Source organism: Ahaetulla prasina, chromosome 1, assembly GCF_028640845.1.
Source record: "Ahaetulla prasina isolate Xishuangbanna chromosome 1, ASM2864084v1, whole genome shotgun sequence".
Classification (NCBI taxonomy): Eukaryota; Metazoa; Chordata; class Lepidosauria; order Squamata; family Colubridae; genus Ahaetulla; species Ahaetulla prasina.
Window position 1 is genome coordinate 299,685,045 of NC_080539.1, and position 14,430 is coordinate 299,699,474.

At 40.9% G+C, this 14,430-nt stretch overlaps 1 protein-coding gene across 2 annotated transcripts in view; it reads left to right on the top strand.

The window, feature by feature from the left end:
- The window catches only part of EXD2 (exonuclease 3'-5' domain containing 2), a 29,062-nt gene extending 17,691 nt beyond the window's left edge, over positions 1-11,371 (top strand). For both annotated transcript variants that reach the window (XM_058161903.1, XM_058161902.1), the window contains exons 6-9: positions 1,479-1,585; positions 2,745-2,880; positions 5,707-6,063; positions 7,032-11,371. In XM_058161903.1, the coding sequence (XP_058017886.1) occupies positions 1,479-1,585; positions 2,745-2,880; positions 5,707-6,063; positions 7,032-7,248 (817 nt within the window). In that variant the 3' untranslated portion in view covers positions 7,249-11,371. The remainder of the gene's footprint in view (positions 1-1,478; positions 1,586-2,744; positions 2,881-5,706; positions 6,064-7,031) is intronic.
- The last annotated feature ends 3,059 nt before the right edge of the window (positions 11,372-14,430 follow it).

A 14,430-nucleotide genomic window follows, 5' to 3' on the forward strand; every position in this document is an offset into this window, starting at 1 on the left:
AAAGAGGAACCAACTTCTTCCCTGGTCCAACACCTTAAAGCCACAGGACACAATATTGACTTTAAAAAGACCAGAACTATCGCCAAAACTGAACACTTTAACAACAGAATAATCAGAGAAGCCATTGAGATAGAAAAACGCCCACACAGCATGAACAAACGAGATGATACCTCCCGCCTACCAGCCATTTGGAAACCCGCCCTTATTGACAAACGAGTCCCTAACACGAGGAATGACACCAGACCCACACTCACAAGGTCCACACAGGATGTCACCACCACACATCCACCCAGAAAGCAGACCCAAACCCACACTGATCAGGAAGCACGACCAAGGACCAGAAGCCAGACCGCAGCTGCAACGTTAGCCATTTCAATCCATATATACAGCAGACTGACACCCACTATGAAGATGTAGCACAACCACAAACACGAAGCCAAACAATAGCAATGCAGCTCACCAGCTCAAATCCCCCTGCAACTCAGACTAATCTGAGCACAACCAAGCCCCCACCCAAACAGGACACACCCCCAGCCAATCAGAGCACAAAAAAACCCCCATCCAATCAGAGCACAGCCAAGCTCCCACCCAATCAGTTCAAACCCCCACTAGCAGTTAAAAAGGAAGAAACAGCTGCAATCACACATTGCTCCCAGAAGCACGAAGCTGAAGCCTGAAGATGACAAATGAGACTTCGTCGAAACGTCGCCAAGACACTTCCAATTACATACTTCTTTTCCCCCAGACCAGGGCTAATAGTGAATGAGTGGCCCAAAGTTGCCCAGCTGGCTTTCATGCTTAAGGACTATAAGATGGGTACCCCAGCTCCTAATCCTTAACCTTAACCATTGCACAGCGCTGGCTTTCATTGAATTATATGCCTTTATTTAAAAATTCTGTGGATCTTACTCCCTATAAAATGCGCATAATTTTAAGAATTTACTTGGGAGTATGTTGAGTTAAAATCAATGGTAAATGAAATGGAATAACATTGAGGAGGTAGTTCTTTAACGTTTTTAACAGATGTAGAGGTAGTTCTCGACTTACAGCAGTTTGTTTAATGACCATTCAAAGTTACAGTGGCGCTGAAAAAAATGACTTATGACCATTGTTCACATTTATGACCATTGCAGCATCCCATGGTCACATGATCAGAATACAGATGCCTGGCAACTGACTCCTATGCAGTGTCCCAAGGTGATGTGCTTATCCTTTGCAAAGCAAAGTCAACGGGGAAGCCAGTATCAGTTAACATTCATGTTAATAATTTAACATTATTAAATTATTCCTGTGGCAGGAAAGGTTGTAAAATGGGGCAAAATTCACTTAATGTTTTGCTTAGCAATGGAAATTTTGGACTTAATTGTGTTTGTAAGTGGACAACTATCTATACTTAGTAAAAGGAGGCATTTATTATGGCCACTAAAAATCCCAGATTCTTATCCGATAGTGATTACGGCATTCTTTTGTTTACACAGGAAATCTCCCTTGTATGATAATTGCTTCTTGCATGCTCCTGATGGGCAGCCTTTATGTACATGTGATCGCAAGAAAGCCCAGTGGTATCTTGACAAAGGCATTGGAGGTTTGTAGATCTTTTCTTTTAGAGTCAAAAAGGCCTAAATACAAGCTTGGAAAGAAGTGTGCTTGCTTTTGTTATCAAGGTGTCCTAAAAAGCCATGTTATAATCCAAAATACATAATTGGATAAGGCCTTTATTAATACTAACTAAATAACATCAAAAGTATGCTTCAGGACTTTTTGTGAAGCAGGATAATAGAAAAATTAGAGGATGAGGAAACGAGAAGTCCAGAAATTAGGCTAGGTGATCTAGCTACACCATTTGCAGCTTAAAGTTAGTCTTGAGATGTAAAAACAGCCTTGTATGTGAGTTCAACCTGGCAATTGCAAATATTAATACATATCGTGCTTTCTGGAACACAGAAATGTTGATTCTTCATCCCCATTCTATGATGGCAAGGGCAAAGCATGTAGATTCCTGGCCTGGCTGATCAAAAAAACCCCAACAACTTTAAAAAGGTTGACTCAGCCTTCCGTCTTTCTGAGGTTGGTGAAATGAGGACCCAGATTGTTGGGGGCAATATGATGACTCTGTAAACTGCTTAAAGAGGGCTGTTAAGCACTATGGGGCGGTATACAAGTCTAAGTGCTATTGCTATATTATATTAGGAGCACGTTTGGGAATACCTGTTCGATGGAATCAGGATGTTCATTCTATTTGTTTCACTGAGACTGAGGCTCTTGCTATTGTTAATACCTGCCTTCTAGCCATGGGACCCCTATGCTCTTCTACCTTTTTCTTTCCATTGCCTAAAATGGGATTTCTTATCTCAGTTCTGTTTGAAAAAAAGAGAGAGAAATATGGGCAGCTGAATTATCCATAGACCTAAGGTTAAACAAAAGAGATAGGGCTACAAATTTGGAGGTTACCATGGAAAAGTAGCAAATTTTATATATCATTTGTACCTCAAAGCCTCTTACATTGAAGTTCAATTATATATATTAATTTTTATTTATCCATTATTTGGAGCAGGAGTGGGGCGGGCCCCTCCCCTCATCTTGCTGAACTAGAACTCTTAGTGTACAAGCCTGCAGGCTAATGGGGAGGGATTTTGACATTGCAGATCAGCGACATCTGGAGGGTCACAGTCCTTGAGAGCATCAGAGAACAGACATTAATATTCTCTGGGTTTTTTTATGTGTGTGTATTATTGTTATTTCAGAATTAGTAAACGTGGAGCCATTTACTGTGAGATTAAAGTTTGAGCCCTCTGGACGCCCTGAATCAACTGTGGATTATTACTTGACAGTCAAAGAAAATCTGTGTGTTGTGTGTGGCAAAAAAGAATCTTATATTCGGTGAGTTGTTCAGAAAGCAGTTCTGTGTGGTTGATCAAACTACTGAAAGGTCTTAAGCTTCCTACTCCATTATGTTGTGTTTAAGAAATAGGAATAGCATTAAATCCAATGAACGTGTAGTGATGTCTTTGTCAACATATATAGATAAAGCTCTAAGTATTTCAGTGGCTGCAATATCAATTAATTTTTAATGTGCCATAAATAACCAGGATAATATAATATCAACTTTTGTATATCTGTACTTCATAAGTATTAAAGTGTCATAGGATGATGAGTATATTGCATATCGACAAAGATTACAAATTCCACTCATGTTTACAAACCGCTGTGTTCTCTTCACATATTTTGGGATGCAAGTAATGGCATAATTATTTGTAATTGTTTGCTTTAACTGTTAACTGTCTGGAATATTTTTTTTTAGTGGAAAGAAGAAGTATAAATTAAACTGATAGATGAACAATGGAGTTCTTGGTGCACCCTGAGCTTGGTTGTTTACTTGCAGAAATTTCATTACCCAACTAATTTACATCATCAGTGTAAATGAATGGGGTTTTACTGCTTATTTATATACAATTTACTTGCCAGTTTTGGTGGGGGTATAGTTTTCTCTTTGATGGTTTCTTGATCAGAGTATTGTTTTCTGCCTAATAATTTAATCTGGTGTTTATCTAAATATGGACTGCTTTTGGTTTCCTTCCTAGGAGTTTTGTTTCTTTTGAATGGTGTGTAAATGTGGGTTATTAATTTATTAGTATGGTTTATATGTCTATTGAATGGCTGATTTAATGAATTCAAAGCTTACAGAAATTCCATAGCATTTTGGGACTTGGCTTGGTCTAAGAATAATGGACACTATAGAAAACAATACATGAAGATAATGAACATTGTGAAACAATTTGTTTAATGGCTTTTACCCAGTTTCCCTGAAAAATTTCTTTTGAGCTCCAAAATAAGCACTAGGGCTTATTTTTGGGGGATATCTTATTTTTTTTTTCGATGTATGAGAGGCCCACTTCTTCTGCTTGCTTATGGCGGGGCAGGAGGCAATGTGGTGCACCAGTGCCGCTGACGCAAGGCAGGGGATGAGCTTCCCCATGTGCCCGCATCTGCTTACTTCAGGGCTCCCACAGCCAGGCCATCCATGCCTCGACACTTGCCTTCCCTCGTGGTGGTGGTTCACAGCGGTCCAGCAGAACCCCGCATGGCCACTGACCCACTTCTGTTTGCTCACAGCTGCAACGAAGCAGGATGCCGAGTGACACGCCAATGCCATGGCCATGAGGCAAGGTGGGGGGATAGAGCTGCCCCATGCACCCCATATTGGCTTATTTCAGGGCCGCTGCAGCCAGGCCATCCACAGCCCGATACCCTCGCCTTGTGGCCATGGCACCACCACATCACTCAGCCTCCTGCTCCATTACATCTGTGAGCAAGCAGAAGTGGGCTGTTGGCCATGTGGGCTCCTGCTGCACATGGCTGCTGTTGCTGTCGCCATGAGGCAAGTGTCAGGGTGTGGATGGCCTGGCTGCGGGGCCCCTGAAGTAAACTGTGGGGTGCGGCGTGGGGCAGCTCCACGGCATTGCCGTGCCTTGTGCCAATGCGAGTGCCTTGTGCCAATGCGAGCAATGAGACAAAATGGATGCAGGCTCTTAAGTAGAGCTTATTTTGGGGGTAGGGTTTATATTAGGCGCATGTGTAAAACATGCTAGAGCTTATTTTTGGGATAGGGTAAATTTTCCAGGAAACAGGGTATTAAAAGCCAAGCTGATAATGGTACTCTCCAAACAAGTACGTTGCATAGTTATAGAGTAGCCATCAAGATTCTCCTGACTCATATTAATCTTTTAAACATATTCTTCCCTGCACTAATGTTGTGCCATCTAGGTTATAATAGATTATTTGTATGTTGTAGGTGTTATACAGCACCCTACACAGTTTCACATTACCCCAGAACATTTACTATGATCTGGACCTCTAACATCCTATCTTCAGATACATCAGTCTAGATTGCAATTATGAAGCTGAGTTGGGGATAAGGCAGGAGCGGTTCCAAATCCTGTCGCTACTGGTTTGCCCGATCTGGTGCGAACCGGTAGCAACCCACCACTAAGATAAGGGGAGCTTGCTTTGTGTCAATTCATACATTTGTGGCTGTGAGGAGTTATGAACTGGAGACCTTAGCATAAAACAGGAATGAAAATTTGTTTCTGTAAAAGAGCAAAAGGGGACTATCAAAATTTAAATAGGAAGTGAAAGAATCTAGCAAGGAAGTTTGCTAGTTTAACCCACCTTTTTTTTAACCATGATTTGCTTTGTAATAGCTCACAAGTAATCATGTTTACATCTCTGCCCTCCAATGCTTTATTTAGTAATGAATGCAAATTACTTTCCTAACGAGAAACACAGAAACAAAATAGATCATTTTAAGGTCATTTTGCAACACCAGAATAACATGCTTCTGCCATTGCACTAAAAGAAAAGCAGTGTATCTTCATCTTGTTCTAGCTAAAATAACTAAGGGAGCTAGAAACACTAAAGGCTGACAATAAAATATGCATGGTGACCAAACACAGGAAGATGAGTAGAGCAATGTTTCTCAACCTTGCCCTTTTTATGATGCGTGGATCAAATGGACAAGGTTGAGAAACACTGGAGTAGAGTCTTAATTAACAAAACAGTGAAATCATTTGAGAACTGTGAAGTGAGCCCTATTGAATTCAGTGGTGGCTGAAGAGAAGACCCGGTTGACCTCTTGGTAGAAGAGCAGCTGCAGGTTCATTTTCACTATTGGAGATCCATTCTCAACTGCTGCTGTTTCCTCAACAGAAAGAACATTGTACCTCACGAGTACCGGAAACACTTTCCCATCCAGATGAAAGACCACAATTCCCACGATGTGCTCCTTCTCTGCACTGCATGTCATGCGCTCTCTAATTACTATGATAATCATCTCAAGCAACAACTGGCTGAAGAATTTGGTGCCCCTATTGGTTGTGAGGAAGGCGTTCGCTTGCTCGAAGATCCCACCCGCAGATTAGTCCGTTCGGCAGCTAGAGCGCTTGTGAATGCAGACAGCCTACCTGCTGCCAGGAAGGAAGAGCTGTTGCAGCTGATCAGAGATTACTTTGCGTCTGACACGGTTTCCCCAGAGATGGTGCAGGAAGCAGCTGGACTGGAAACCAGGTACAGTGGTTTAGATTAAGGATTGATTAGATGAAGATTTAGATGAAGATACATGATTATTGCCTGCTTGTTTGCAGTCTTTTCCAGGTTTCTGCTTCCAACTTTGGAGAGTGCTAGTGATTTGGCTTGGGGAAATTTGTTCTAGGGTTTGACCTGTAGTAATGAGTGGAATTCCCAGGGATAAGTGAGAAACTTAATCTGAAGTAATAAATAGGTTCAGACCATAAAGAAAGATTAAAAAAGTCATCATGTTTTCCATAAGTGGCATCAAATATGGACTTGACTTTTTCTCTTAGATCTTCAAACAGTAAAGTAATACCCACCTGTCCTTCCATTTTAATAACTATTGATGAGAACAGTTGCAGTATGGCTAGCTCTTGCCAATGAGCCGGGTGGTTAAATCCCTTTCTGAAGGCATTCAGTTCCATTCTTCTTGCCATCTGATATTCCAGCACCCACAACTCACTTAGTTCTCATTGAGCTGTTTGGGGATTTCCCTTGAAGAAAATCCTTTCTTGGAAGTTTTTGTTTATTTATTGCACTTCTGTAAATATTTGGGTTTCCATCTTCCTGACTATTCCCTCTTGTGTGGAAATCCTGCTGATAAGCTATATAAAGAATCATGTTGGGACAAGCATGTTGCACTTCTAAGATTCCTGGTTGCTGTGACAGCTGGTTCCAGATTAGAGGATGCTGTCCATCTTCATCTAACCTCAGATTGATTTGCCATGGCCTTCCTAGTGGGATGATGGCCTTTGGAAAATGCTCAGTGTTTTGATTAGCGATGCTTCTCTCATTCTACTTCCTCACCGCATAGTAAATAGGATCAATGTCTTTAATGTTCTCGAGACTCTAAAGCCCATTTTGAAGTGATAGAACTATAAATAAATAATGAAATAAATATAAATGTTTGACATCTTTCAAGCCTGTGCTTTCCCAAACACCTCCTTTGTTCATCTTTTTTTCAGGATTTTTAACGAGAGCTATGTGCCACATGGCTTGAAAGTGGTTCAGTCTTTTGCTGAAGGGGGCTTATATTCTCTCATGGAGCTGGAGAAACGTTGGCGCCAGCACTTCTTGGATGTTATGCAGCCCAAGCATCTCCCAGCACAATGGTCTGTTGATCACAATCACGACAAATTAATCAAGAAATACGGGGAGACTCTCCAGATTGAACTTCCATGAAGATGAAATGGTGAAACTGGAAAATATAATGGAGACTTACTATTTTCCTTCCCCCTCATGTTGGAATTAACAAGATTCCACCCAGACAGTTACATTGCGAAGGAAATCTCACCAGCATTGCCAGTTAAAACTATTTTAAGCTAAAAAGTGGTTTTAAGTCTTTTTAATTGTTTTGAATTACAATTTTAATGTTTGTTCTATAAAGATCACCATAGCCATATCTTCTTAGGAAAGGCCTCTGTACCTATGTGGACCACTTCTAGCCTTTCAGATGTTGCTTCTGAAGTGCAGTAGTACTTCACTCACTGTTTGTCATCATTGTCCATGGACACAGAAGACTGCATGAAACATCTGGAGGCTTTCAGGTTTTCATCTCTGTTTTATCTTGAAGGTACCATTAAGGGGGAAGAAGAGGATCAGGTGTTTTTTTACAAGAGGATTTATTTGTCTAACAGCAATTATATATCAATCAAAGCCCATATTTAGCTATCAAAATGGCTACCATTTAGCTATTAAAATGTCAGACCTGTCCCAGCTTGGTCCTTTAGGAAAGAAGCATTCTCAACTCCATTCGTAGCAAAAAGGTTACATTTACTAAAAGCCAAGTGATCTGGTGGTGCAACAGGCTAATGCAGCCTATTATTAACAGCAACTGCTTGCAATATTGCAGGTTCAAGTCCCACCAGGCCCAAGGTTGACTCAGCCTTCCATCCTTTATAAGGTAGGTAAAATGAGGACCCAGATTGTTGGGGGGCAATAAGTTGACTTTGTATATAGTATACAAATGGATGAAGACTATTGCTTGACATAGTGTAAGCCGCCCTGAGTCTTCGGAAAAGGGCGGGATATAAATGCAAAAAAAAAAATTAAAAAAAATTACAGTTATGCAAAGCCAGAACTAAGAGTTTGCGTGCAAAGGTTCCCTAGTTAACTTTCCCTTCTTGTGTCCCGTCCTCCTAGTATAACCTCGTTGTCCAGTCACATTCGAAGAAAATGTTTTGGTAATTAATCCCCGCTAGATAGAATGGATGTTACATTCCATCCCTGGACTGCAGTCTTGGGATGTCTCTGGACAGCACAAAGTTTACTTTTGGTTTCCCCTTCCCTTGTCTTCCCCCAGATCCTTTCCCCCAAAGCTCACGGCAGTTTGGCAACTAGCGAAGCATAGTTGTGAGCGAAGGGTGGCAGTTCTGACAATTCATTGGATAACTTTGAGGCAGTCCTTATCTCTCACCTCCCCTACATGTGTGGCCCCAAGGATGAAGGACAAGGAAGCCAAAGGCTTGTTTCAATATTTTATTGTTCACTGTGGTGGAAGTTTGCATTGTTTCGGTTCTGTTCTGCCGGAATATAAAATGCACACCATTTTTCAGTGGAATAATCCCAGTGGTGAACTCAAAAAGTGTTCTTTTCCAATTTATCCGTTTCCCTACATTGTGTGTCTCTGATCCTCTACAAAAGAACATTGAAACTTAAATTTGTGTTGGTGGCTGCTTCTGATAGGATCTTTACCAGTTGGATGAAAAAGTTAATTTTTAATTGCTGAATTTAGCCGGGCATTTACCACCTTAAATTTAAATAGATGCTAATACGATAGAATGTGATAACCAGGAGTAGGTCTTTTGATATTATCTGGTACTCACTGAGCTTGTGGAAACTGACAAAAGTTGCTAAGATTCCCTGTGGCATCAGTGCTGTGACTTCTAAGTTGGATTCATGCCCTCTTGACTGATTTGGTCTTTGAAGAGACATAACGTGTCAAACTTTCAACAGGAGAATACCAACCCTGCAAAAAAGATTCATGAATATCATTAGCTAAGTTTACTCTGAAGAAAGTAAAGAGCTACTATATTTTTCAGAGTATAAGATGCTCCAGACTATAAAACACACCTACCTTTTTTGGTGAGGAAAACAAGAAAAGAAATCTGCCTCTGCCTCCCAGCAATTTTGCCTCATTGCAGCAAACAGCAAATAGCCTGCTTTACTTTCATTTTCGTTTTCAGCATAGCTTGATTAGCACAAGAAAAAAACAACTGCTCCCAGCAATTTACCTCCTTGCAGCAAGCAGCAGAGGCCCACGCAGCAATAGGCAATGGCAATCCCTGCAGCCTGAAACAGCTGAGAGTCGGGAGGCTGATCCAACAGACAATCAACTTGTGTTAATTACGCTGTGCTGAAGCTGAAATGGGCTGCTTCTTCTTGCTGCTTGCTGCAAGGAGGTAAATTGCTGGGAGGCAGAGGCCAAAGGGTGGGGGCCAGTGGGTGGGCGGAGCTACATTCAGTGTATAAGACGCACCCAAATTTTCACCCCTTATGGGGGGAAAAGGTGCCTCTTATACTCTGAAAAATACGGTAATATAGAGAATCTTAGGATAATAAACCCCAAATCTAGCATTTATTTATTACCGAATGTATTTATTATTAGTGAATTCACTTGGGCAGAGTCTCTTAATTTGTAAGAGCCACATGAATCTCTTGTTTCCAGGGTGAAGGTCCTTTGAGCTTCTTCCTCTTTCTTTCCCAAACCTGGAGGATTCACATCTAGCCACTTTGGTGAACATTTTATTTAAAGGATAGGAATGCAAGAAGTATTCTTGTAGTGTAATAGAGGTAATACATTCAGCAACTATCTCCATAATCTTTTGCAGTTGAGATAATGATGAAAAAATAACTTTATGATCAATCTTAGCATTTAGGACTTTCACAGGTGTGTAAAGGAAAGGAAAGGTGAAGTAAGATCATAAACATAGCTGTGGTTTCACTTAGTGACCACTTTCCTTAATGACCAGGCTACTGGTCCCAATTGTGGTTGCTAAACAAAGAACTACCTGTTCATCCTATTTGGTCTTGTTAGACTTTTCATGGTATCTCACTGGGCTACCTTATTGGGGATGGAAGTTAAAAGCACCTTTTTCCGGTCATTCTGTTTTTTTCTTAAGTGGATGGTTCTAGTCAGTAATGGTGGGGGGAGGAAAATCAGGCTGGTGGGTTAGGCAAGGGTCCCCAACCCTCACTCCACGACCCGGTACCGGTCTGTGATCCATTGGGAACTGAGCCATTGTCAGTCCATGGAGCTTGGGGACTGCTGGGTTAGGGGATGATGGTGCTAGGACTCAGAAATGGGCCTTAGTACTGAAGAATATCCTTGCTCCCTGTTAGCACTTTTACAAGGCAGTCAAGACTATTTTCGGAACAGAAGTTTGAGTGTTAGGTCTCTTAGTGTTCAACAGATTGGATGACTCTCTGTTCTAAATGTACTGTTTTGTTGGGGGGTTTTTTTGGGTAGGTTTTGATATTTAGTCTAAATTGTCAAAAGTTAGGAGGATGGTATAAAAGTGCTTGTAATAAACAAATAATGAATAAATAAGTTAATTACCAACGTTTGCATCTTTCATGCTCAGACACTAGCAGATAAATTAATATGTCAAGGAAAAACTTAAAATGGGAACCCTTTGTTGGAGATCCAATTTTCTCTATGCTACTGGATTTTTAAAAATAGAATTGCTTTTGGTCATATAAGCCTCAATTTGTCATCTAATGTTAATGCCTATTCATAGTTTAAACACCCAGGCCTCTCTTGAAGTGTTGATGCTGGCAAAAAAGAAGAAGGAAAAGTTCAGTTGAAAATTATAATTGGATACATGGAAAATACAGAAATGCCTCTGTTCTTCACAAGCAGATATTCAGCTGCTGTCAGAAGCCCTGAAAGAAATGCCATGTGCAAGCAGTTGGGACAGATCGTCTTGGAGGATCATGAAAATACTATAATGGTTTTGTGAACCATCTAGCCTTTTCAAATACAAATTTAGTGCTTCTGGGTCTTGAAGCTTACCAGAATTGTACTGACCTCTGAACTGGTAAAATGCTGGGTGAAATATTTGATTTTTTTCTTTAAGGAAGAGGGGGAAAAAAATCCACAAAGAGGTTTTTGGAGAAAGTTATTTTGTAGTGTGGGTGCAGAAGATGGTGGGAAGTGGTATAAATCTACTACTGTTCTCCATAGTCATAACATACTGTGTAAGGTCTAATGTAAATATCCTGCTTTTTAAAAATGTGCTACTACCGATTTCATTCCTCATTAATATTTTTAAGTGTCTTAATGTTCTTTTTAAATTAAAGCTTTAAAAACTATACACATACTGGTTTATTGTTTTCTTTTCACTGGATCCATCACTACCCAATTTGGACGAAAAGAAGTTTTTCATGAGAACAGAAAGGACACTGCTACACCCACAGCTGCTCTAGGTTTTTAGGAAGGATAAAACTGTTTTACACAGAAGTATATGCATGTACTGACTTCATATATTTCTTTTCAAAGCCAAGAGCGATAACACAGATTCATTCTCATCAAGACAATATTAGAAGCACAAGATTTTTTCCAGTTCCTCTGCTTATCTGAGTGTTGATTTTGGTTTACCTCCAAAATTTGGTTTAATCTTGTTCCCAAGTGTCTTATCAATGAACCACTAGATGGCAGAATCCTACAATGAATGCAAGGAAAAATCCAGACATGAAATGAAAAGAACATCCTTCTCTGGTCTTGGATAACAGAATAACAGAATTGGAAGGGACCTTGGAGGTCTTCTAGTTCAGGGGTCCCCAACCTTTTGGACCTCAGGGACCACTAAATTCATAATTTAAAGTTCGCAGATCACTAATATGATCTGGCTAATAACCGGCTGGGTGGGCGTGGCTAGGTGGTGATGTGACTGTGTGTGTGTGGCCAACTCAATGACACATCGAGGGGTGCCTCGCCGGCCTCTACTTGCCCCTCCCCTCCCAGCCACTCCTCGCCTGCCTGCCCAAGCTCCTTAGGGCTCCAATAGGAAGCAGTTGTTGGAGCTAAGCAGCCACTACGAGAAAGAGTTGGCAAAACAACCAGTTCAGTTCAAATTGGATCTGACTGAGAAGGAGGCTCAGCAGAAGCACCTCCCTGAGGACTATGAGCGTAGGCTTTCCAAGCAGAGGGAAGACTTGCAGGAGTGCAAGGCCAAGTACAGGTGCCTGGGGGCTCAGTAGGCTGAGATGATCAGCCAGTTCAAGCCATGATGCAGTCCCACTGGAATGAGGCCCTCTGGCTTTTTGCCACCAGCAGCGCTTCCCTCCAGCTTTCACCCAAAGCCCCACACCAGGAGGTGGAAGCAACCCAAGTCAGAATTTCTGCCCCCTCCAACCCACACAAAAGTTCTTCTTAGTTCTAGGTTGCTTCTCTCCTTGGTTAGTTTCCATCCATTGTTTTTTTTGTCTTGCCTTCTAGTGCTTTGGAAAATAGGTTGACTCCTCCTCTTTGTGACATCTCCTCAGGTATTACCATTGCTATCATGTCTCCTCTAGTCCTTCTTTTCACCAGACTAGATCTAACCTAAGTTATTTTTTCCTTCTTTTTCATCTGCCACTCAATTAAGCAGTCTTCATAAATATGAGATCTGGCTGCTAAGTTGGTTGTGTGAGAGAAACTGCTCCAAGTATGTTTGGGGGGGGGCTTTTGAGGAGTGGGCAATGCCTTTCGCCCTAAATTCTATCCTCTGAAGTGAAATAGTCCTCTCAGACAGATAGACTGACATTCCAATTTAATTGGACTCCTTAGGGTGCCGTCAGCCAAGCAATGTCGACTGGCGGCCCCCAGGGGGAGGGCCTTCTCTGTGGGGGCTCCTACCCTGTGGAACAAACTTCCCCCTGGACTTCGACAATTACCTGACCTCCGGACGTTTCGCTGCGAACTTAAAACTTATTTATTTTGTCTTGCTGGACTGGCTTGAATTTTTAAAAATTTTAATTGATTTTATGGGTTTTAAATTTTATTAGTTTTATAGGGTTGATATCGTATTTTAAATGGGGCCAATTGAATAAGTTTTTTAATGTTTGCTTTTAGCATTGTATGTGTTGTTTTTGTATTTTATTGTTGGCTGTAAACCGCCCTGAGTCCTTTGGGAGAAGAGCGGTATATAAATTAAAATATTATTATTATTATTATTATTATAATTGTCGAAGAATTTAGCTTTGGTCTTAAGGACTAGGAGCGAGAGGGGAAATGATTGTTCAACCCAGGGACAGCAAAAAGTGTGAGAAAGAGACTCAGAACAGCTCTGCCTTAATTGTGTAATATTTTAAAAATTGGTACAAGTGATCCTTTATTTACCATCATAATCAGGACAAGAACTTCCCTCTCTAAATGATGCAGTTGCTAAGTGAGTCACATTCAATTTTACAATCTTTTTTTGCTTGGTTAAGTGAATCACATGGTCATTAAGGGAATATGGCTTCTCCCATTGGCTGTCAGAAACCCCTGGGATAATCATAAATGGTGATCATGTGATTTTGGGACTCGGCAACTATTATAAATGCATGCCAGTTGCCAAGAACCCAAATTTTGGTCACATGACCGTGGGGATGCAAATGACCATGGGGGAGGCATCCGAGAGTACTGGTTGTAAGTCACTTTTTTTAGTTGAGGCTTACCTGTATAGAAGATTTGAGAGAGGTTTTTCCAAATTGTTTTACTTTGATTGATTGATTGATCAATCATATGTCATCAAGTCAATGTCAACTCTTAGCAACCACACAGATAAATTTTCTCCAGGATGCTTTGTCCCTGATCTCGTCCTTCAAGTCCAATGGTAGAACCTTTGACACGGTAACTAAGTCTATCCATTTTACTGCTGGCTATCCTGTCCTTCTCTTTCCTTCCACTTTCCTAGCAATATAGATTTCTCCAGAGAATTAGGCCTTTGTATAATGTATCAAAACAAAATATGATTAATTTGAAACCTGGTCATTTTTGCCTCAAGTAAGAACTCTGGGGTTCCATTTATTTGTTTGGGGTTCCATTTATTTGTTTTCTTCACTGTTCATTTACTCCACAGTAATAAGTAGCATTTCTGGAATCCCTGCAGTGCCTTGACCTGAGCTACCTCTCAATGCTAACATTAATGCTAATTGCCTTCTCCCCAGGTGTGCAGTGTTCTGTTGTCATCTTTTTGCACAGTTGTGAGGTTCTACTTCTTATGGATGTACTTTTTCTGCAAAAGAGGAATGACTCACACAACAAGGCCAACATGGCAAAGAAGCATGAAGTTAGCTTTAGGCTTGTCCATTCCAGGACTTTTTGCTGGTTCAAATTAAGCTTTCAATATCCTCATCAAATTGACTGCTTATCTGCTATTCATTTCTCCAGTCTTTCTG